Consider the following 21522-nt stretch of genomic DNA (forward strand, 5'->3'; position numbering starts at 1 on the left):
GTGGGGGGGCCGGCCGCCCAGCCCCAGGCCACCTCCTGCCCCTACCCAGCCACCTAGACCGCCCGGCCCCGAACCCCCAACCTCCGCACCCCGCCTGCCTCCTCCCTAGAAACCCACAACCACTCCCCAGCCACCCTCACCCGGACCACGGCTGCCGAAAAGCTGCTCCTGCTGCCCCGGAAGTAGTCTCTCAGCGCGGAGTTGGTCCCGCCTGCTTGAGAGCACTTCCGGGTCAAGCCACCGCTCGGGCAGGAACAAGCTGAGTGCCAGTCTGGTAAGTGAAGGCTCGGTCGGGGTCGTGCGACGGAGGCACTGGAGGTGCTGAGGCATGGGTTTGAGCCGGTGGGTCGGGGTCCGCCGTCCTTTTGAACGCCAGGCCTGAGCTGCGGGAGTTCAGCCATCGTATGTTTACTGAGCATAAGCTACCTGCCAGGTACCACCCTGGGGGCCTGGGACACACTGGATTTCAAGCCGACTATGGCCCTGCGCCCTAGTAGTTGACATTCTGGAGCGAGGCCGACCTTAAACAAGTCAACAAGCAACACTCATATCTAAAATAGTAAATAAAAAGATGGTTGTGAGTACTTTAAAGAAAATTAAACAGCATAATGTGATGGAACAAAGGGAGTAATCCTTATGAAGATCTCGAGAGCATTTGAGGCAGAAGGAATAGCAAGTGCAAAGGCCTTATAGTGGTAACAAACTTAGCAAGGTCAAGGAAAAGAAAAAAGGCTACTGTTACGGGCCCAAAAAGAGGAAGGAAAATGAGGCCAGAGACTTGAATGAGCCAAATCTTGTAGTGTCTATGAGCCAGTACAAGGAGTTTGACTTTTATTTGGAGAACATTTGGAAACAATTGAAGGTTTCTATGCAGAAGAGTGATATGCTCTGATTTATGACTTTAAGATTATAACTGACCATCAGAAAGATACATCTCTTCCGTTGTCTTTGAGCAGGGAGGATGCATGAAACTCGGACTAAAAGCCAGAAAAGCATTATAGACACCTTCATTGTATAGATGTGAAAAATTAAGTCCCAGAAAGGTGAAGGGATGTGGTCTTTTTAACAACCCGTCTTCCAGCTTCCATCTTGTTGCCTTCAGAATTAACATCTCAATGTCCATATATAATAATTGTCACTTCCTGAAACCATTCAGATTCCTTTGCTTTTGATGGTAGTTCTTTAAACTTAAGGGCATTGCTATCACCTGGTAGCTTGTTAAAAATGCCTATTCCAAAAAACAAACAAAAAACCCATAGAAGTATAAAATAGATAGTTTCCTCTGATTTTCTGTGGCAATAGAAATTGCATGGAATTTGGGGTTTAAGTACGAAAGTGAATTGGTAAGTCACTTAACCATGTCTTTAATCTTACACTTAAAATGTTGCTGCCAAAAAAAAAAAAGTGGTGGGGGCCACCTGGGTGGCTCAGTTGGTTAGGCAGCCGACTTCGGCTCAGGTCATGATCTCACAGTCTGTGGGTTCAAGCCCCACGTCGAACTCTGTGCTGACAGCTCAGAGCCTGGAGCTGATTGGGGTTCTCTGTCTCTCTCTCTCTCTCTCTCTCTCTCTCTCTCTCTGTCTGTCTCTCTCTCTCTCTCTCTCTCTGCCCTTTCCTCACGCATGCGCTCTCTCTCAAAAAATGAACAAACATTTAAAAAAAAATTTTAAATGCTGCCACTGATAATTTTAGCAGCAGCTTTCAAACTTTCTGGTCTCAGGATCCCTTTACACTTTTAAAACTTACTAAGAACAAGGAGTTTGTGTGTGTGTTGTATCTATCAATATTCACCGTTTTAGATATCAAGACAACTTGCAAAATTATATTTAAAAAAATGTGTTATGTGTTAAAATAGTATTTCTATGAACAATATTTTCCAAAACAAAAAATCATTAAGAATGCCATTGCTTTACATTTTTACAGCTCTTTTTAATATCTTCATAGAAGATAGCTAGATTCTCATATCTCCTTCTGCGTTCATTCTTTGTCATAGCACTCATCACGTAGCCTCTGGACAGTTGCACCATATTGGATGAGAATGAGAATGTAAAGGGAAATAAGATCCTAGTATTATTAGGAAAATCATTTTGGAGAAGTTTTAGGTACCCCAGAGGCCCTTGTACCACACTTTGAGAATCACTGGATTGCAATATTGTTAGGACAATCAAAGGAAATATGGGCTTGATTTGTAAGTCATTAAAACTACATGCACATTAAAAAGCAGATGCTCAGGCCTTGCCCTTAGAGATGCCAAATCAGTAAATCTGAGTGGGACCAACAAATCTTCATCTTTAACAAGCACCACAGATTAAGTTGATGTAAGTTCTCAAAAATCGCAGTTTGGGAAAACCAGTTAAAGACCAAATCCACTCTAGAGTGTTTCCCCCACTAAGATTTTAAAAGCTGTATTTCCATATCTTCAAAAATCTCCATTAATGCTTCCCAGAGTCTGAGACCAAAAAACAAACAAAAAAACAAAACCAAAGAAGTGTAAAATAGGTAGTTTCCTCTGATTTTCTGTGGCAATAGCAATTGCATGGAATTGGGGGTGTACATACGGAAAAGTGACTTAGTAAGTCACTTAACGTAAGTCTGGAAAGTCAGTAAGAAATTTGTAGCAAGTACCTTCCTGACCGCCAAGTTGATCGGGCATCGGAATTCAAAATGTTGAATCCCATGCTATGTCAAAGGCTGAGAAAGTTTTTAGACTCTCATCTTTAAGCTTACAGTCTTTTGGATAGATACATATCTGATAGAAGAAGGAAACTGATAAGTCTTACAATTGAATACTCTGTGTGTAGGTGACTTACAGAGCAAAAGAATTCATCCAAAATTAAGAGGGTAGTGGTGACAATTTAAGTGAGAGGGCTTCTTGAACAAGGTGAAATTGGAGTCGGATACTGTAGAGGGTGGAATTTCCGCAGGAAGATATTGTTGGGGAGGGGCAGGAAATTTTAAGCAAAGGGGACAATTAGAACCAGAACTTTTTTTTTTTACATTAAGAAAACAATTTTATTTACAACAGTATCCAAAAGAAAAAATACGTAGGAATCTTTAACAATATAGAACCAGACCTTTAAAATAAAAAGTTATTTGGAGACATTGGAGAGTAAAACAAGTATAGTTAAGGCTTTGAGCCATGACAAGAAGCTGGGAAGATTATAGGATTTAAGCAAAGGGAATGATAGTGATAATCAGCCTCTAGATGAGGAAACAGACCACTATAGATCATAGCTGATTGGTGACAGAGGTGTAACTAAAAAACAGACTTCAAGATCCATTCATTCCTTCAGCAAACAATTATTCTGCACACAGGCACTATTGGGCTCCATCCAGCAACTTCTGTTCTGCCTCCTGAAACTTCCTGGAGAATTACGGATGCCTGACCAACATTTGAAGTTTATCTCTTGGGCAGTGGAAAATCAATAGATTTTTAAATCATCTTGACTTTCTTGGATGTGTGTTCAGGACCAGTTCTGAGAGGAGCAGTGTTTGGGGTAGGGTTGGAGTTAATGAGACCCATTTAGAAATTAAAAGAATAGTGTGGTACCCAGGTTAGGTAAAAGGACTGTGACCTTGGGTGGGACACCGTATGATTTAATTGAAAAACGCCTAGGAGGGGCGCCTGGGTGGCGCAGTCGGTTAAGCGTCCGACTTCAGCCAGGTCACGATCTCGCGGTCCGTGAGTTCGAGCCCCGCGTCAGGCTCTGGGCTGATGGCTCGGAGCCTGGAGCCTGTTTCCGATTCTGTGTCTCCCTCTCTCTCTGCCCCTCCCCCATTCATGCTCTGTCTCTCTCTGTCCCAAAAATAAATAAACGTTGAAAAAAAAAAAAAAAAAAGAAAAAGAAAAACGCCTAGGAAGTGGAAAAATAATATCAATGGCATGTATTTATAATATACCCACATTCGTTCACAACTACTGTATGAGGTCACTACTCTTTTTTTTTTTTTTTTTTAATTTTTTTTTTCAACGTTTATTTATTTTTGGGACAGAGAGAGACAGAGCATGAACGGGGGAGGGGCAGAGAGAGAGGGAGACACAGAATCGGAAACAAGCTCCAGGCTCTGAGCCATCAGCCCAGAGCCTGACGCGGGGCTCGAACTCCCGGACCGCGAGATCGTGACCTGGCTGAAGTCGGACGCCTAGCCGACTGCGCCACCCAGGCGCCCCATGAGGTCACTACTCTTAAAATAACCTTGTAGATGTGAAAACTAAGGCCTCTCAAGCCATGGCTTCATCCAGGGATAAGATCAGGCAGGTCAGTCCATGCTTCTTACCAAGGAGCCATGATGATCTTATAACTTTGATCTTGCAAAATTGAAAGGATTATATCGTGTGGCTATCATCTAAAATGGGTATACGCTGCACAAGTAGATGTAAGGGCGAGAATGAGAAGTTCTATTTTAGTTATATGGACTTTGATTTTTTGGACTATAGAAAAAAAAAAATTGGGTAAGGAGATCGTAAATCTAGGCCCCTGACATTGATCTTTGTCATTTGCATCCAGTAGCTCAGCAAATGCTTATGGCAGAAGGATGTAAGTCACGGTTACAGAAAATAATTGTGGGTTTAAAGCAAAGCTCCAATAAGTACAGAGGACGGTGTTTTTCAGTGGGCCAGAAAATACGCGGAAGTTTGAGCTGAGTGCCCAAATGCTAGCTATGAGGTGTGTGATGGCACTAAGATATCCTTGGGAGCATAAGGGCCATTTGAATTAGGAACTTTTCAGAAAATGACCCTCACCATGGTGATTTCTGTTTGAATATCACTAACCTTTCTATGTTTCAGATCTCTGTTTTTTATGTTTGTTTTTTGCAAAGGATGGAAGAGTGCTAAAAATCTATTCTTCATTTGCTTTTTCTCCCCCTTGCCAATTTGGAATGCCACTTTGACCATTGTGTGCCAGGCATGGGGAACTTCTCCATTTTTCAAGTGTAACAGTGCAGGCAGAGAAGAGTGGATGAGCTGTAAAGACAAGCTAGAGCACATTTAATTATGGAGAATAAAGCATTAATATCTCCGTATACTTAAAATCAATACCATCTGGGCATCAGTGTTTCCCTGCTTTGTGTTATCTCAGAACTATTTGTACAAATAGCAGTTTCTTCAGCCAACTTAATATTGAGCCACGAGAACGGAAATCAGCCACATTACTTCCTTATTTACTCCTGTTGAGAATTGGAGCAGGATGGAAATATTTCTTCTCTCAGAAGCTGGCAGAAAAAGCAACAAGGCAATCTGTTAGTCATGACAGCTTAAACACTTTCTTTTCTTTTCTTTCTTATGATATAGCCATATTGAGAATGGTTCTGTCAGGTAAAATCATCTAAATTTCTGATTATTCATGATCCTAGAAAAGCTGATATTTTACTGTATCTAAAAGATGAAAAAGGAGTTAGATTAAATTTGAGTATCACTTTTCTATTATTCTTACTAATGCTGAAGGAAGGTAATAAAACATTCTACCAAGTGACTTCACCCACAAGCATAGCATAGGCCTTTTTAACTGTAAGAAGGTGGCACTTTGATTTTCCTTTTTGAACTCTCCTCTTAGCCTCCAAATGTCAGCTGCAGCATTAAGAAATAGTAGACATGGGCACCTGGGTGGCTCAGTCAGTTAAGCCTCCGACTTAAGCTCAGGTCATGGTCTCACGGGTTCATGAGTTTGAGCCCCACGTCGGCCTTTGTGCTGACAGCTCAGGGCCTGGAACTTGCTTCGGATTCTGTGTCTCCCTCTCTCTCTGCCCCTCCCCCCACCAATAAACATTAAAAAAATTTTTTAATTAAAAAAAAAGGAAATAGCAAGTATGATATTATTATGGGAAGTCCCAAAACTAGTTCGTAAATTCCTGGACATCCCTTGCAGTACCCAGTATTTCATCTTGCACATGATGGGCCTGTGATTTAGCTGTTTGAAAATGCACCAGAATGAGTAGCATGGTCATAGTCAATGTAATTTTTGTTGAAAGTAGCAGACTGATTCTGACACAAGTAAAAGGAAATTTAATATGAAGAGTTATTCTGATCCTAAGGGTGATTTGTTCCTTTACTCTTTTTTCTGCTTCTGTCACCGTCTTGGACCCATCCATACCTTTGCCACTTTTTTCTCTCCCAGCTGCTCAACAGCATCTTATTTGCAAATGGGTTGTGTCCTTTAGTAGCTCAGACTAGAAGTACTTTGTGTTCGGGATGTCCATGGTAGGAGCACGAAGTGCCTGGGCTGAGTCTGCCTTTATTGACCAGACATATTGCTCTCCTGGCACAAAATCAGCGTACCAGGCTACTTCTGCCACCTTAGACTTTGACCTAAGGGCAGTTTAAGGGTGTTCATAGTGTTTTTCTAAACCCTGTCTTGTAGGTTTCTTGAAACTTCTAGTAAAGGCAAATGGTTGTGTCTGTACAGAACAGAACCATAAATCTCGGCCACATGGGCAGCTGGAGCACTGCACTCAGGTGTACAAAGAGGAGAGGAGGTGGAAATCCACAATGAGGATTACCAGGTAGCCACAGCCACACTTTAATCACTTTTGCTGAATTTAATCTTTTTTCTCCTACTTAACCATTTCTCCATTTCCTTTCTTGTTTTTACACTCAGTCTTAATTTTTGTGGATTTAATTTTGAAAGAAACTGAATAAAGATGTTTATTTCTTTAAAAAAAAAAAAAAGTCACATTGGAGGAAGGAAGCAGAATTTTGTCAGGAGCCAGAGCAGCACTTCAGTCAGTCTCTTTCTCTTCCCCTCTGCTCTCCTTCCCCTCCCCCTCCACTACCCCCCACCCCCCACTCCCCCATCTCTCTCTTTCTCCATCCCTGTTGTCCTGTCTCTCTGCTTTTCTTTGTATGTGGCCCCAACTGGACTGCCTCGACCCCTTCTCTTCCTCGCATTGGCCCTAACCCGGCCACTGTGTCTCAATTCTAAATTCCAAGATCAAAGCTTCTCGTTAGTTAGTCATCCAAAGGGTTGACTTCCTCCAGGGCCCCAGAACATAGAGGCAGGTCTCACAAAAGGGAAGGGTAAGCTAGGCACATCACAACCAAGATTCTTGGCCACAAACTCAGAGTGCATAAAAACAATGTAATGTATCTTGGCTGGACTCCAAGTTCAGTTTACAGTGCCTGTTTGAGCCATATTATTGCAGAATAGTATTTGCCATGAGCAGAAGAAAAATGTGAAATTTAAAGTTACAGATTGAAATTACATAATAATGTTTCCCCTCCAACATTTTTATTTTTTTTATTTTTTCTAATATTTATTTTTGGGAGAGCGTAAGTGGGGGAGGGGCAGAGAGGACAGAGGGTCCAAAGTGGGCTCTGCGCTGACAGGCTGACAGCAGCGAGCCCCATGTGGGGCTCAAACTCACGAACTGCAGGATCATGACCTGAGCAGAAAACAGAGGGACACTCAACAGGCTGAGCCACCCAGGCACCCCACCTCTCCAAGATTTTTAAATGGTTGCATAGTATTCTGAGTAGAAGTGTTTCATTTATCTTAAATAATGATTTTACCATCAGCTGTAGATTTTAGCACAGTATCTGAAAGGACAATCGGTAATAATAACTAGAGGGGCGCCTGGGTAGCTCCAGATGGTTAAGCGTCTGACTCTTGATTTCGGCTCAGGTCCTGATCTCGCAGTTTCCTGAGTTCAAGCCCAGCATGGGGCTCTGTGCTGACAGCGTGGAGCCTGTTTAGGATTCTTCCTCTTTCTCTGCCCTGCCCACTTGCACACTGTCTGACTCTCAAAATAAATAAATAAACTTAAAAAAAAAAATTAACTAGAGGTTATTTAGTAATTACTACTACCAGACTCTGCTTTATATATACTATTTTCTTCAAGCCTCACAATAGTCCGATAAGAACAGGTACTATTGGGGCGCCTGGGTGGCGCAGTTGGTTAAGCGTCCGACTTCAGCCAGGTCACAATCTCGCGGTCTGTGAGTTCGAGCCCCGCGTCAGGCTCTGGGCTGATGGCTCGGAGCCTGGAGCCTGTTTCCGATTCTGTGTCTCCCTCTCTCTCTGCCCCTCCCCCATTCATGCTCTGTCTCTCTCTGTCCCAAAAATAAATAAATGTTGAAAAAAAAAAATTTAAAAAAAAAAAAAAAAGAACAGGTACTATTATTTTCCCTGTTTTAAAGATGAGGGCACTGGGGCACAGAGAGGTTAGGTCATTTACAAAAGTTGCAAGGCTGGTTAGAGTCCATCAGGATTCAAATCCAGGAAATCTGGCTCTAGAGACTGTTCTCTGAACTTCTCTCTGTTATCCTGCCTTTCTCAGAAGCCTGCAATTATGTTGATCCAGGGTAACCTAAGTCCAGAATAGAAAGTGAGTAATAGTTCTCTCTTATTGGAAGTGTTCAAACAGCCTGCAGCACCATTAGGCAATGCTGTCGTAGAGGAAATAAGGAAGTGTAGTCCTAGTCTCTGGATGCCAGTCCATGGATCCTCTGCCTCAAGATCATCCAGGGAGCTAATTAGACACCATAAATTCCAAGTTCCAAGTCCAGAGGTTCTTACTAGGTCTGGGGCGGGACCCAGGAATCTATATTTTTAACAAGCTCTGTGGATATTAGTAGTCAACCTGGCTTAGATACTGTGGGCTTATAATCTTTTATCCCTACTATTATCTCCTAGGACAAGATGGCGATGAAGACTTTGGGAGTTGGGGTTGACTTAAGGACTGCCTTTAGCCACTATGCCTCTCAAGTTCTCTGGACATTGTTAGTATCGGCCGTCTCAGAATATAATAAGTGCTAGTAAATGCACGTCAGTTTGAATAATTATCCCTGTTGCATAACATTCTTCAATTTACAAATATACATCACGCACTATCAAATTTAAACTAATCTCCATGAGTAAATATTTATTGAACATGTGCTAGTTTTGAGGTATAACAATAAAAATATAGTCCTTTGCTTAAGGAACTGACTCATAGGTGAGATGGGGTGGACTCCCTAGCAATACAAGCAGTGCATACCAAAGCCGATGAGTAGTGTAATGGTGAGAGCTACAGGGGCTTGGGGGAAAGCCACCCTGCGTCCAGGCATACTCTGGATTCATGTGGAATGGAGAGCCAGCACTGGAGAGGAGACCCAGGGAAGCTGCATGAGGGGATTCCACACAGCAATAACACTGCCAGGACACCGCTTGCCCCACAGCCCTCCATATAGAGGCTATTTATTCTTCCAAAGCTGCTGCATCTCAGTAGGGAGAGGGAATCCATTTTCTTCTGGTTCCAGTGTCTTCTACTCTAGCTGCCTTGATCCTGGGCAGACATGACCTTTCCTACAGGTGATCTACCCCACTCTTGAGCTTCCAGGCTATTTGATCCCTTCATCTTGGACACTGGTCTTCTTCACTCACTTCAGGCTCCTATTCCAGTTCCCAAAGTCCACCTCCAGTTTTGCTGTTGGCCCAGACTGCTTCCCGAATCAGGAAGCTGACCCAGCACACTGTCCACCCTTTCTCATTACACCACCTGTAGCTCTTTCTCCTGAACACCTCCTAACCAGTGATCCCTCTGCTTTTTCCCTGTCCCTTTACTAGGACACTTCTCTTCCATTCACAATCCCTATTTATCCCTCACGTACTGTTGCACACCTCACTTTCTCAAGAAGGCTTTCCGTGACAAGGTTAGCTCCCCACATTGGGTACTTCTGTAGCATCCTGTACTTTCTCTTGGGCAGCATTTACCATATTTTGTCTGTAATTAGTGTCTATGTCCCCTGCCAGACTGAGCTCCATGAAGTCAGAGGTGGTGTCTGTAATACATAGAAAGTGCTCCATGGATGCAAGAGAATAGATGAAAATGTATACCTCTAGTCTAAAATTGTGGTTCTGAACTCAGTGGTGGAACCAGTGGGAAAGAGGAGGAGGATGGCTGGATACGAAATGAGGTAGTATTAGAATGAAGTGGAGTTGTGGGTGTTTTATTTGTTTTGTTTTGTTTTTCCTGACAGAGAGGAGGCCTCTGGCTCAGAGCCTTTAGCAGACAGCAGTTAATAACACTGCTTTGTTTTCATCACGTTTATGTGTACAGTTACTTTTATTTACAGATGTGATATAGACTCTCCTTTTAAAATAAATGGTTTAATCTTATGCAGGATTTAAGAAACAAAACAGATGAGCATAGGAGAAGGGAAGGAAAAATAAGATAAAAACAGAGGGAAGCAAACCATAAGAGACTCTTAAATACAAAGAACAAACGGTTGCTGGAGGGGTGTTGGGTGGGGGGATGGGCTAAATGTGTGATGGGCATTAAGGAGGGCACTTGTTGGGATGAGCACTGGGTGTTATATGTTAGTGCTGAATCACTGGGTTCTAATCCTGAAGCCATTATTACACCATATAGTAACTAGAATTTAAATAAAAAATTTAAAAAATAATTAAAAAAATGTATGAAAGCAAAATAATGAGTTGACTTAAAGAAAAAGCATAAATAATAATAATAATTTTGTATACTGATGTTGAAAAAAAAACCATTTTGGAAATGGCCAGTAGAAGAAAGGAATGAAATTAGGAAAATGCTGACTTGGATGCAGCCACAGGAACTCTTGATGACAGTCCTAGGGAAGACTGGAGCACTTTTTCAGCACAGTCGTTTCCTATCACCATTGAGAACCCATCATCTAGAATAAAGGACAAAAATCATGTCCACTGGTTGTTGTATGTATTGTACTGAAAAAGAGCTTGGGAGCTCACACGTCAGGGCCCAGCACAGTGCCTGGCTTATGACAGTCACTCAATAAATGTGATTTCCATTGTTTCTACTCAACACTCTGTCCCACTAGAGACCAGGATTCTCCTGCTAACATATAGGATAGCCTAAAGGAGCACGTCACTGACATGAATGGATTAAATCACATAATTTCCAAAATCCCCTCCAATGCCCAAGGTGTTTCCTTTAGTGTCATTTTACTTGGGTTTGGGAAGGAAATAGAAGTAAACACATGTGTTCAATCTATGTATAGCAAAGTCTGAAGTCCTTCGTTTTACTCTAAATAGTCCGTTCTTAAATGTTAAAGATATAGCAAGATTTAGAAAATTATTATTATTATTCAGCCAACCTTTCAAGGGCTAATGAAAATTAAATGACATTTACAACTTACTATGATTCAGACTTTGAGGAGTTTAATGGCTAAATACAATGATCCATTGCTTTTTATGTTCTGTGATCAAGCAGCCTTTGTGTAAGTATAAAGGGGAGTCATTTCCAAAACTAATTATTTTGGGCCTTTGTAAGAAATAAAGCTAGGCATTTCATCCTGTCTTTTAAAGAAATAGAAGTTGAAATTTTTCTTTGAGAGTCATTGATTTAAAAGAGGAACCAGATTAACAGGAAGATGATCATAATCACATAAACTCTTAGACTGGGATATTTTGTTCTTTGTTCATGGTATTTTGTTTGTCTGGCAATCTTTCCCTGTACTTTATATTTGCATTTCTACCAAGTAGATATTTAAGATGTCATTTCCTCCCTTAGCTTATTTGGCAGACTTTGAGCTAAAACTTGGTATTCTCACAAACTGTTAAATATGCTGTATTTTGCTTCTTGATATCAAAGAAACTATTAATGGAAAATTCTTTTGTCTAACATTCTTGCTCAAGAGGGAGATCCTAAAGCCTCAGAAGTCAATAACTGTGTATGTAGTAGTACGGTTTTCTTTCTAATATTGAAACTAACGAAAAAACTACCTTAAGTATCCCTGCATTATTTAAAGCTAATATTTTATGTACTTGGATTGCTCAAATTTTGAGCTCCAGGCTCATGATTATAATGTACCAGTTGATTTACATTATTGATATAACAACAGATGGTAATGACGCAGGTTGAAATAAAAGATCATTAAGCTAAATATTTTAGCTTTCATTGGCTCCCTGTTGCCTAAGATTTGTCAGAGTGAAATAAAATCACAGCCTTTCAGAACTAGAAGAGTCTTTAGAGAGGTCTCATCTAGTCTTTGATTTGACGGATGAGAAAACGGCTGAGGGAGAATACTACTTGCCAAGGTCTTATTGCTTGTTAGTAGCAAAGCTAGGACCAGAATCTAGGTCTGCCTGCCATTTCCTAATTCAGTGCTTTTTTCTACTGTCTCTCTGAGATTTTTAGGTGGGTGTTCTTTCTGTTTTGCTCCCTGATGTCAGTGCCAATTATTCTAATCAATTTCACATCTCTTCTTTTCTAGAACATAGACTTTCACCCTGTTGTGAGTCTTTGTTGGCTAAACTTTATATCTGGCTTTCTTTTAGGTTGGTCTCCACTCACATCTTCTAATCTTGAAGATTTCAAAATACAGCGGAATCTCCCACTTTTTTGGAAAACTCCAATACCAAGCCATAAATTACCCACCGTACTCTTGTTATAGTATAGAAGCTTTTGAGTTCTCCAAATCTAAACAAGATTTTCTCCCATTTTTCCATGAAGCCACATTGTTGTTTATTCACTTTAGTGGCGAGTGTTATTGTGCCAGCAGCTTTTGTTTTGGAAGATGTAGGCTTCAACCAAATGGCCCCACTGGGAACAAATCATAGCTCTTTCAATTCATCATTTCTTCCAAGCTTTGAACTCTCAGCAGGTTCCCACTCAGGAGACGATGTTATCATAGCCAAAGAGGGAACTAGTGTTTCAATTGAGTGTCTTCTCACAGTCGACCACTATGAAGATGTCCGTTGGTACAACTCAAAAGGACAGCAACTGGACGGCAGAGGCAGAGGTAACTAATCAAGGTTACTCATTTCCTGTTACTTCTGTCTTCTTGGTTGTATGACATGTTCCACAAAGAAAGCTCAATGATGTGCCATGGGAATAGTTAAAACTTTTGGAAGGCCTGGAGTATTTCTGATAGGTATTAGAGAAAGCAAAATAATTATAATTGCTTAACCAGAAGAAGAAAGAATAGTTGTAAATTTAAAAGGTGTTCACATGTGGAGCACGTGGGTGGCTCAGTTGGTTGAGCGTCCGACTTGGCTCAGGTCATGATCTCATAGTTCATGAGTTCAAGCCCCACGTCCGGCTCTGTGCTGATAGCTCAGACCTTGGAACCTGCCTCAGATTCTGCCGTCTCCCTCTCTCTCTGCCCCTCCCCCGCTCATGCTCACATGCGCACACTCTCATAAATAAACATTAAAAAAAAATTTTTTTAAGGTGTTCACTTGATGACAAGGAGCTATTGTCTCTCCTCTTGCTGAGCTGGTTTCCTTATTCATTGAAGGTAGACTACATCAGGGCTGCTGTAGACAGCTGTACAGGCTACGCACCGCACAACCCCTTTGACCTAGACTGTATTGTGCACAATACAGTGTGGTAGCCCTATGTGCATACAACAGGAAGGGGGTTGGCTAAGCTTAAGTAAGTTTGTCATAAATTTTAAAATTTTGTTTGGAAATGAGTTACTAAATATTTTAGAGAAAATCCAGGATGTTTTTTTTTTAAAAGATTATAGCTCTGTGCATAAAACTTAAAGTCCCTCTGAGAATTAGAAGGGCACGGAGGAGGAGCTCTGGAAGCCCTTCCAGCTCAATTTTTTTCATGCTATACCTTAATTTATTTGAAAACAGGAGATCTTCTCTTGTATTTTTTGCCTCTCAGTCTTAAAAATCGCCCAAACAGCATAATCAACCAAGGTGTCATTTTTGACAGGTTTTTATTTGATTGTGCTGTTAGTAAACCTGTGAACACATCTTAGAGCACTATTTCCTTAACTGGTATTCTACTGGAAAGATCTTTTTAAAGACTACTTGCATTAAAGTACCTCAAAAAGAAATCACCATGAAAATCAATGGGATAAAGATTAAATTCTGGGATACTCACAAGCTACACTTTCAGAAAAGGCCCTTCTTGTCTTTTTTGCTAGAAAGCTACTCTCACCTCTTGGAATATAAAGGATATTTGCTTATTCATATTAGAATGGAAAATGGAAGAAGAGACAGATGGTGTTTTCTTTTAAAATCTACGCTAAACATTTTAACTTTCTATAAACTGAATAACTGGCCACCAAGGGATTGAAGAGTTTGAACTGTTAGAACAGAACATTTTTAATCGGCTTCTGAAGAATGTAGATCTATTGAATCGGGATCTCTAGAGTGGTGCCCAGAATGTGTATTTTGAACATGATTTAGGGTTTCACATATGGACCCATTCATCTAGACTGTTATTTCCTTTGGCTCTAGGATCCAGACCAAACGCGTGTGAGATTTGAATTATTCAGTCAGTGTGATCATTACAGCCTGAATGCATAAACAAAGCCTAGGTTAGCAGGAGACCAGCCGAGTGGAATGGCAGTTTCATTTTCCTGTTTTGCCTTTACTTTGAAAACCACCAGCATCTATCATTGATGCTTTCAGTAACAGCCCTGGAAAATTTTATTAAGTTTTATGAATCTCTAGTGAGAGGAGTTTAAAGAGCATGTCAGTCTAGTATAAGGTTCATAAATCTTGAGCTATTATCAGCAAGTAAGCTGGAGAGTTTACATTGTGGTTGTAGTACAGTGGCTGATGAATGGAGTGTATGTACTTCATCATACTTTGGATTCATAGGATATCCTTCTCATAGCTCCCAAGTTCGTAGAACAGCAGCTTGTGGAATAATGAATATATTCATAGCTACATATTTCTCTTTTTTTTTTTTATGTTAGGGTAGTGATGGCTCCTAAATGTAACTGTAGAATTTAGATAAATTTTGATGACAATAAAAATGGGCATAATCCAGAGTGCTTACTAATTGATGTGCCATTCGTGTCAGGAAGGAAGACTTTGATTCCCTTTTTTAAGTTCCGGGCTGTTTAAATTCCTACTGTGGACATAAAAGTCTGCCCTTTCTTACGTGATGTATACAAGTAGCAGAACCTAATAGAAGACTTGAGTTAAGGCACTCTCATGAAGAGACGGAGTATTGGTAAGGTGGTCGGCATATTTAGCAGTAATATTCTTTATGCTGTAATTTTTTTGTGTCTGTTGGGTTATCAGGTGGAAAATGGTTGGTTTCTGATAACTTCCTGAATATCACCAGCGTAGCCTTCGATGACCGAGGGCTCTACACGTGTTTCACCGCCTCTCCAATTCGTGCCTCCTACTCCGTCACCCTGCGCGTTATCTTCACCTCAGGAGACATGAGTGTCTACTACATGGTTGTTTGCCTCATTGCCTTTACCATCACCCTCATCTTGAACGTCACGCGGCTGTGCATGATGAGCAGCCATCTTCGTAAGACAGAGAAGGCCATCAACGAATTCTTCAGAACTGAAGGGGCCGAGAAGCTGCAGAAGGCCTTTGAGATTGCAAAGCGCATCCCCATCATCACGTCAGCCAAAACTCTGGAGCTCGCCAAAGTCACACAATTTAAGACCATGGAGTTTGCCCGTTATATCGAAGAGCTGGCAAGAAGCGTCCCTCTTCCGCCCCTTATTCTAAACTGTCGGGCCTTCGTTGAGGAGATGTTCGAGGCCGTGCGAGTGGACGACCCTGATGACATGGGAGAAAGAATTAAAGAGAGACCTGCCTTGAACGCTCAAGGTGGCATCTATGTCATTAACCCAGAGATGGGCCGGAGTAATTCACCGGGAGGAGACTCGGATGACGGTTCTCTGAATGAACAAGGCCAGGAAATAGCAGTTCAGGTTTCTGTCCACCTTCAGTCAGAAACCAAAAGTATTGATACAGATTCCCAAGACAGCAGTCATTTCAGCCCACCTGATGATACAGGATCTGCCGAATTGAACTCTTACTCCAAAGATGGGACATATGAAAGCCATCAGCTGTGAGCTATCCCAGTACCTACGAAAACTGCTCTCACAAGAGGAACTTGTTTCATGCAGGAAGTAACATTTTTACCAAAAGATGACTGGGGTTTTCCCTCTTGTTAATATTAAGCACATCAGAATGTGAACTATTGCCAAAATCTTTGTAAAATTTTCTGTGTTTTTCATATCTATTTCTTAGTCATGTTTCTGGAGCTTGATTAAGTGACACGTGTTAAGATTTAAAGGAGCCTGAGAGAGAAACAAAATGGAGAAAGTACCACACTAAAAGTTCCATGGCTTCTCTTCTGGTCATGCTTCATCCAGCGGTTAGGGCTGCCATCTTGAGGTCTCAGTTTTCCCACCAATAAGACGAGGGATTTGCATTAGGTATCTAAAGTCATTTGTAGCCCTGTAACTTCTTACCTGTCCCCTTTAAACCAACAGAATTATCAGCACATCTCTAAATAAACCCTTCCCTAGACTTTAAGTCCTTTTTATGGAAAGGACCAAGCTCAGACTTTATTTTGTGATTTAGATTCCCACACCGATGCCGTGGCGCATAGAGGTCTGGGTGTTTTTCAGATATTTCACCATGTGGAGTGTGCAATTGTATGTGCTAGGTTGAATCTCTTTAGTGTCACCCATGTTTGTATTACACAGATATCAGGGAGCTAACTGCTCATTAATAAACTACTTTCCATGAGTACATTGGTCCTTTTGGGGAGTGTAGCATGTCTTTTTAACTTATCAAAGCAGCATTTAGTTTATTGAGCTGGCAGTGATTTCCCAACTGATCTCCAAAAGTGAGCAATTTGTTCTTAAGGAATAATGTCTTCAGTGCTTTTAGAATAAGGAACAACATCAGATCACCTATCCTCTATTTCTGGTAAATCATGGATTTTGACATTTCTGTTCATAGAATTTCTCAGGCTTTCCATTTTTGAAAGTTCTGGACTCTGTAATAGGGTTCTGTATTTGGGATCCCATTCCAGGGGGAAACTCAGAGCTGGGTTCCTCTTGAGACTTCTGTCAACACTCTTGCCCTCCTTGATCGTAAATATGGTGCTAAAGGCTGCATGCCTCCTTGTTTGTTTGGTTTGTTTTTTAATATTGTTGACGTTTTTATTTTTGTGTACTTCAGATATAGAATTCTGAGCTAGGACTGCTTTTGTGGTCTTTCTGAGAAGCACTAACCTGAAATAAGATTAGATAATGGTGTGTGGTATCTGTGAGTATATTAAATATGTAGACATAGATGTAGGTACCAGTGTATAGATATATACAAACACACAAATGATCTAGATATAAAGAGGGAGAAAAATTATGGATGGGGCCACCTGATTCAGCTGTGTATAATGAACACTTAAGACCGTATTTCTTGCCTGGCTGAGGCCTGATACAATAGAATTGTAAATACTCTTCAGAATAATTTCCTCAGCTACAGGAAGCTTGGTGTCATATGATTTTTAAGAACTTGGCTGTGGAGCTCCATTTGGTGCTTCATGTGTCTTCATTTGGCTTCTGATTATCGAAGCATTCCTTGAACTAGAGGTTCCTGAGGGAAATGTTCAGAGGAGGTTTTATCAGGATTTTAATTTAAGGTTTCGTATGGAGGAAAGCGAGGAGATAGAGAGCGTAACCAGATAGAACTCATACCTCCCTTTGTCCAGCCTTATCGGAAGTAATACATCTCTTCTGGATAGCGTGAATGAATCAATGTGTAGTTTTATCAGATGGCATTACGGATAAAGATGATAATGCTGCCTTTTCTGTCTCTCAGGCTGTTTCCATGGAAACCTCCAGAGCCAAACAAAAGCTACCAATCATTTAGCCAAAGCTTGCCTTGGCTCGTAAACCTGCATGTCTTTAAGGAATGCTGTTTTCATACCTTTGGCTGTGAGAGCAAGGGCTCCTCACCTTACTCTAGATTATAGAACACTTTTTGCCTTCCCAGGCTGTTTCTTTTGAGAAATTAAAAATGCTAAAAGTCCCTTGTCTGAGGTCTGTTCCCTGAACATCCCTCCGATCTTCGGATAGTACCTCCAGCCCCATCCCAGTATAGCGACTTTGCAGTCATCTAGACTCATGTTAAAAAGAGAATGGATTTATCCCACCACCTGTTCTCATGATGGACATGAGCATCTGGAACCATAGACATATTTAATGGTCACAGCCCTGGGAAACAGGACTTTGGAAAAATATAACAAATAATGAAAAAAATCGATATGTTTACACAAATACTGTATAACAATTAGGTATAGGCTACTCCAGTTTGTTCTGGTTAGATTATTTTAGAAACACAGTGGTGATTTAATTTGATGGCCAAAGTAATTGGATCACTTTGGATATTCCAGATTATGGTGCCAGTGGTAAAGAATTACAGCAGTCAGAATTTAATTGGAGTTGGTCTTACTTTCTAAAGCTAGTTTCCAAGAGGAAGAAAACGACACATTAATATTTTCTGTATCTAATCAAATACTCTTCATATATAATTAATAGTCTCATGTTCTGTTTTTATAAAATCCTTAACCTTTTGAACTTAAACTACAGTCTAAAAGTCTTTTGACAACTGTGGTGTAATTAATCTTTTGTTTCACTGGATTTTATGGTTAGTGAAAATGTCTTTACTCAGCAAATGTATTTAAATAGTTCTCTCATCTCATTTATAAATTTTGTATTGTGACTTACCTTATTGTCCTTATGAAATGACAGGATGGCTTTGTGAAATAAATTTACCAAAAATAGATATGTCAACATTTTTATAGATTCTTTGCCAGCTGAAACCAGACAGGCATCTTTTGAGTTGATATCCCCGTTGAGTTTTAGCCTATCCTCAAAGTTGAATCTGTTTTGATAGTTAAACTCTTGATTCAGAACCAGTGAGCACTTATATTTACTACCAATTACCTTGATATAAATACCTTAGGAGTTGCTGATCTGGAATGGTGAAAAGGTTCCTGGCTTCTTTGCCTCGCTTAGCATGCATTTTGAAGTCAAAGCACGCTGCTTTCTGTGTGGTCCTCCAGCCTCAGTGAACCCCTGGTGCAGTCCTCTCCATGTCCTCCCTGCATGTAGTTTCACCCTAGATCAGACTTTGTCTCCCTTGTCCCAGAGTGTCACGGGAGCATGGCATGCTTGTTTTCCAGAGCACAGCCGGTCATGGGTGCTAGCCTTGTCTCCACACACCAGCACTTCTCACACAAGTATATCATAATTCCTGAGTCACCAGTAAGAGAACACAGCCTTTTCTCATATAGGTCGGGAATTTTGAAAATGCTCATGTTTATACATAAACTCCTAGCTTCTCAATGTTCTCAACATTTCATAAAAGTACATATTATTTCATATGGTTCAGATGATGTTTGAATGGTCACCATTTTAATAAATACTTACATTATAATTTTGTCCTTTCTTTAAAAAAAGTCATGCTTGAATATAATTTATTAAATGTTCAATGGACTGTTATTTCATTTGTCTGAAATCTTCTATCATGATCTTCATTTTTATGTGTGATGGAACTTGATGTTAATGATTTTAAACAGGAGTCAAAATGAATTCAACTTGGATTCTACCATGGCTCTGCATTTTAATTTTACAAATACTTAATATGCATCTACATGTTTTTGATACTATGGGCCATATTGAGATGGGTGTCTTGCCCACAGTTACCATGAAGATGCAGTTACCAGACCAACTGTAGCAATTATTCACTTCTGAGATAAAGCATTCCTGACAAAGACAAGAGCTTGAGCAAAGACCTAAAGAGGCTTTAGCGTGTTTTGGAAAACATGATTAGTATGTAAGGTCTGGTGAGATTTGGCACGTGGGAGGGGTACCTCTGGTACAGGCAAATGCCCGCAGTCCCATGGGAGTGAAAGGTGATGACAGAAAAGCACAGGATCTCAGGAGACAGGCAAAGGGAACAGGTAAAGGTCAACTCACTACCTAAATACCACAGATCTGTCACTCTTAGAATGAAAACCTAGTTCCTACCTCCCCATGGCAAAAGGTCACTGGACTTAAGAGTCCTGATACCACTACTAGCCATGTAACAATGTGATTTGGCCTCTCTGGACTTAAGAATTGGAGTTGTCGATACCTAGCTCACAAAATTAACATGAGGATTAAATAAAGCAACATGTAAGCAAACACTGTGCTAGCTGTAACCTGCCATAGAGTGTAAGGGGCCAATAATCATGCATCCAGAGTGTCAGCCTTGTTAGTAGCCATGACTGGTTACATTTAGACTCAACTAAAAATTCCTCCAGTTCTCTCTCAGTCACAGTTAACATGTGGCTGCATGCCACAGAAAACCAGTTGTGGTGGCTTACCCAAATAAGAGGTTTATTATTCTCAAATAACAAGTCCAGACGAAGTCATTCCAAGGCTCAAGTCCAGCACTAAGGACTCAGGCTAGTTTTAGATTCCTCTTCACCCTTAGCATGTGGCTTTCATCCACACGGTCATAAGATGCCTCGGATTGGGCTCCCAGGAGGGCCTCAGACCAGGATTCATCTGCAAGTAGTTTATTTGGAAGGTGATCCCAAGAAGGTAGGAGAGTAGGGAAGTGAGACAGGGAAAAGAAAGCCAATCCAGGGTGCATTAACGAGTGGGTTACTGATTTGGGCAAGTGGTGTTAAGTCCCACTGGTGTTAAGTTCAGGGAGTTCTGTCTGCCCCCAGTGTATGTAGTTCATGCCTCAAAGCTCCCACCTGAAAGCCAAGAAGCTCAGATACGTATGCACCAGCTCCTACCTGTCATTGAGGGCTATTCCCAAGTTCACTAACTGGCACTTTCAACCTGCCACACATAGGCTGGCATGATCCTATAACCAGCAAAAGCCCTCAGTAGAGTCACAGGAGCTTTCAGGAGGCAAAGAACTTGAGCAAAGACCTAATATCCTGTTGAATATAGGAATGGTGAGTGTCAAGGGGTTATGGATGGAACACTGACAACACTTGCTACACAGGACAGCTCCTTCACCTTCAGTAACATGTCTATATTGCAGGCAGGGGGAAGGTTAGAAGGGCAAAGGGCAAAGACACATAGCAGTGAGTCTACCTTTTTATCAAGATGACAGCTTTCCTGAAGCCTCCTCACCTGACTCCTGTTACTCAGCTGTCAGATCTGGACTACATGGCTACCTGTCGTAACTGTCAGAAAACCTGGGGAGATGCATATGTGTATTTTTTTTAACTGGATACACTGCCTTAAAGGGTTCTATTACTAAGAAAGAAGGGTAAGAATGGAAGCTGTAGGCAGCTGGTAATGTGCGGCAAGGTCACCTTCCCATGAGTTACAGGAACAAGATGTGGTTCTGTAGTGGATAAAGTTGCAAGCCATGTTCCTTGAAGATATTCACATGCATCAACAAAGCAAGAATCAGAAGCAGTAAATCTTAGTCTAAACCTTCAAGCCATCACTTATATTGTCTCCAATACACATGGCTCAAATGGCAGGCAGACAAGTTATAAGATTCTACTGAGGCATAATTGTCTTAATCTAGTTATTCATTAACATGTTAACTGAAACTACCTGCTATTTGCAAGCGCCTCCAGGGGCCAGAGACACCACAATGATAGTGACTGGCAAGTGGTATCTTAATCAGAGTCAGAGAACCCTCTCCAAAGAAGGCATTGGGCTGGGACCCAACTGATGAGGATCCAGACATTCAAAGGTTAGTGGAAGAGGCATTCCAGCTAAAGGAACAAGCAAGGACAAAGGTCCTAGGGAACAAGATTGGCCTATTAGAGAAAGAGAAGAAATAGGCCAGCCTGTGTGGCTGGTGA

At 41.1% G+C, this 21522-nt stretch overlaps 2 protein-coding genes across 3 annotated transcripts in view; one reads left to right on the plus strand and one right to left on the minus strand.

The window, feature by feature from the left end:
* The window catches only part of FAM114A2 (family with sequence similarity 114 member A2), a 34901-nt gene extending 34695 nt beyond the window's left edge, over positions 1-206 (minus strand). Inside the window, exon 1 of the mRNA XM_025924560.2 lies at positions 141-206. The gene's annotated coding sequence lies outside the window, so the exon portion shown is untranslated. The remainder of the gene's footprint in view (positions 1-140) is intronic.
* MFAP3 (microfibril associated protein 3) lies at positions 139-19304 on the plus strand. 2 transcript variants are annotated; one of them, XM_086699854.1, is made up of 4 exons: positions 139-274; positions 8631-8716; positions 12246-12709; positions 14961-19304. In XM_086699854.1, exons 3-4 carry the CDS (start codon positions 12415-12417, stop codon positions 15752-15754), a joined length of 1089 nt encoding a protein of 362 aa, XP_086555980.1. In that variant the 5' UTR covers positions 139-274; positions 8631-8716; positions 12246-12414; the 3' UTR covers positions 15755-19304. The 2 variants fall into 2 exon arrangements, with proteins under 2 accessions (XP_086555980.1, XP_025780511.1); XM_025924726.2 differs by lacking the exon at positions 8631-8716 and having other exon boundaries at positions 143-274.
* Positions 19305-21522: the final 2218 nt, after the last annotated feature.

Source organism: Puma concolor, chromosome A1 (assembly GCF_028749965.1).
Source record: "Puma concolor isolate L17-30 chromosome A1, mPumCon1.1.hap2, whole genome shotgun sequence".
NCBI classification, from domain to species: domain Eukaryota; kingdom Metazoa; phylum Chordata; class Mammalia; order Carnivora; family Felidae; genus Puma; species Puma concolor.

Bases quoted from the DNA above. Each gene is read 5' to 3' on its own strand.
- MFAP3 (XM_086699854.1), top strand. From the start codon at position 12,415: ATGAAGCCACATTGTTGTTTATTCACTTTAGTGGCGAGTGTTATTGTG. The intron at 12,710-14,960 runs GTAACTAATCAA...TTGGGTTATCAG, and splicing joins ACTGGACGGCAGAGGCAGAG to GTGGAAAATGGTTGGTTTCT.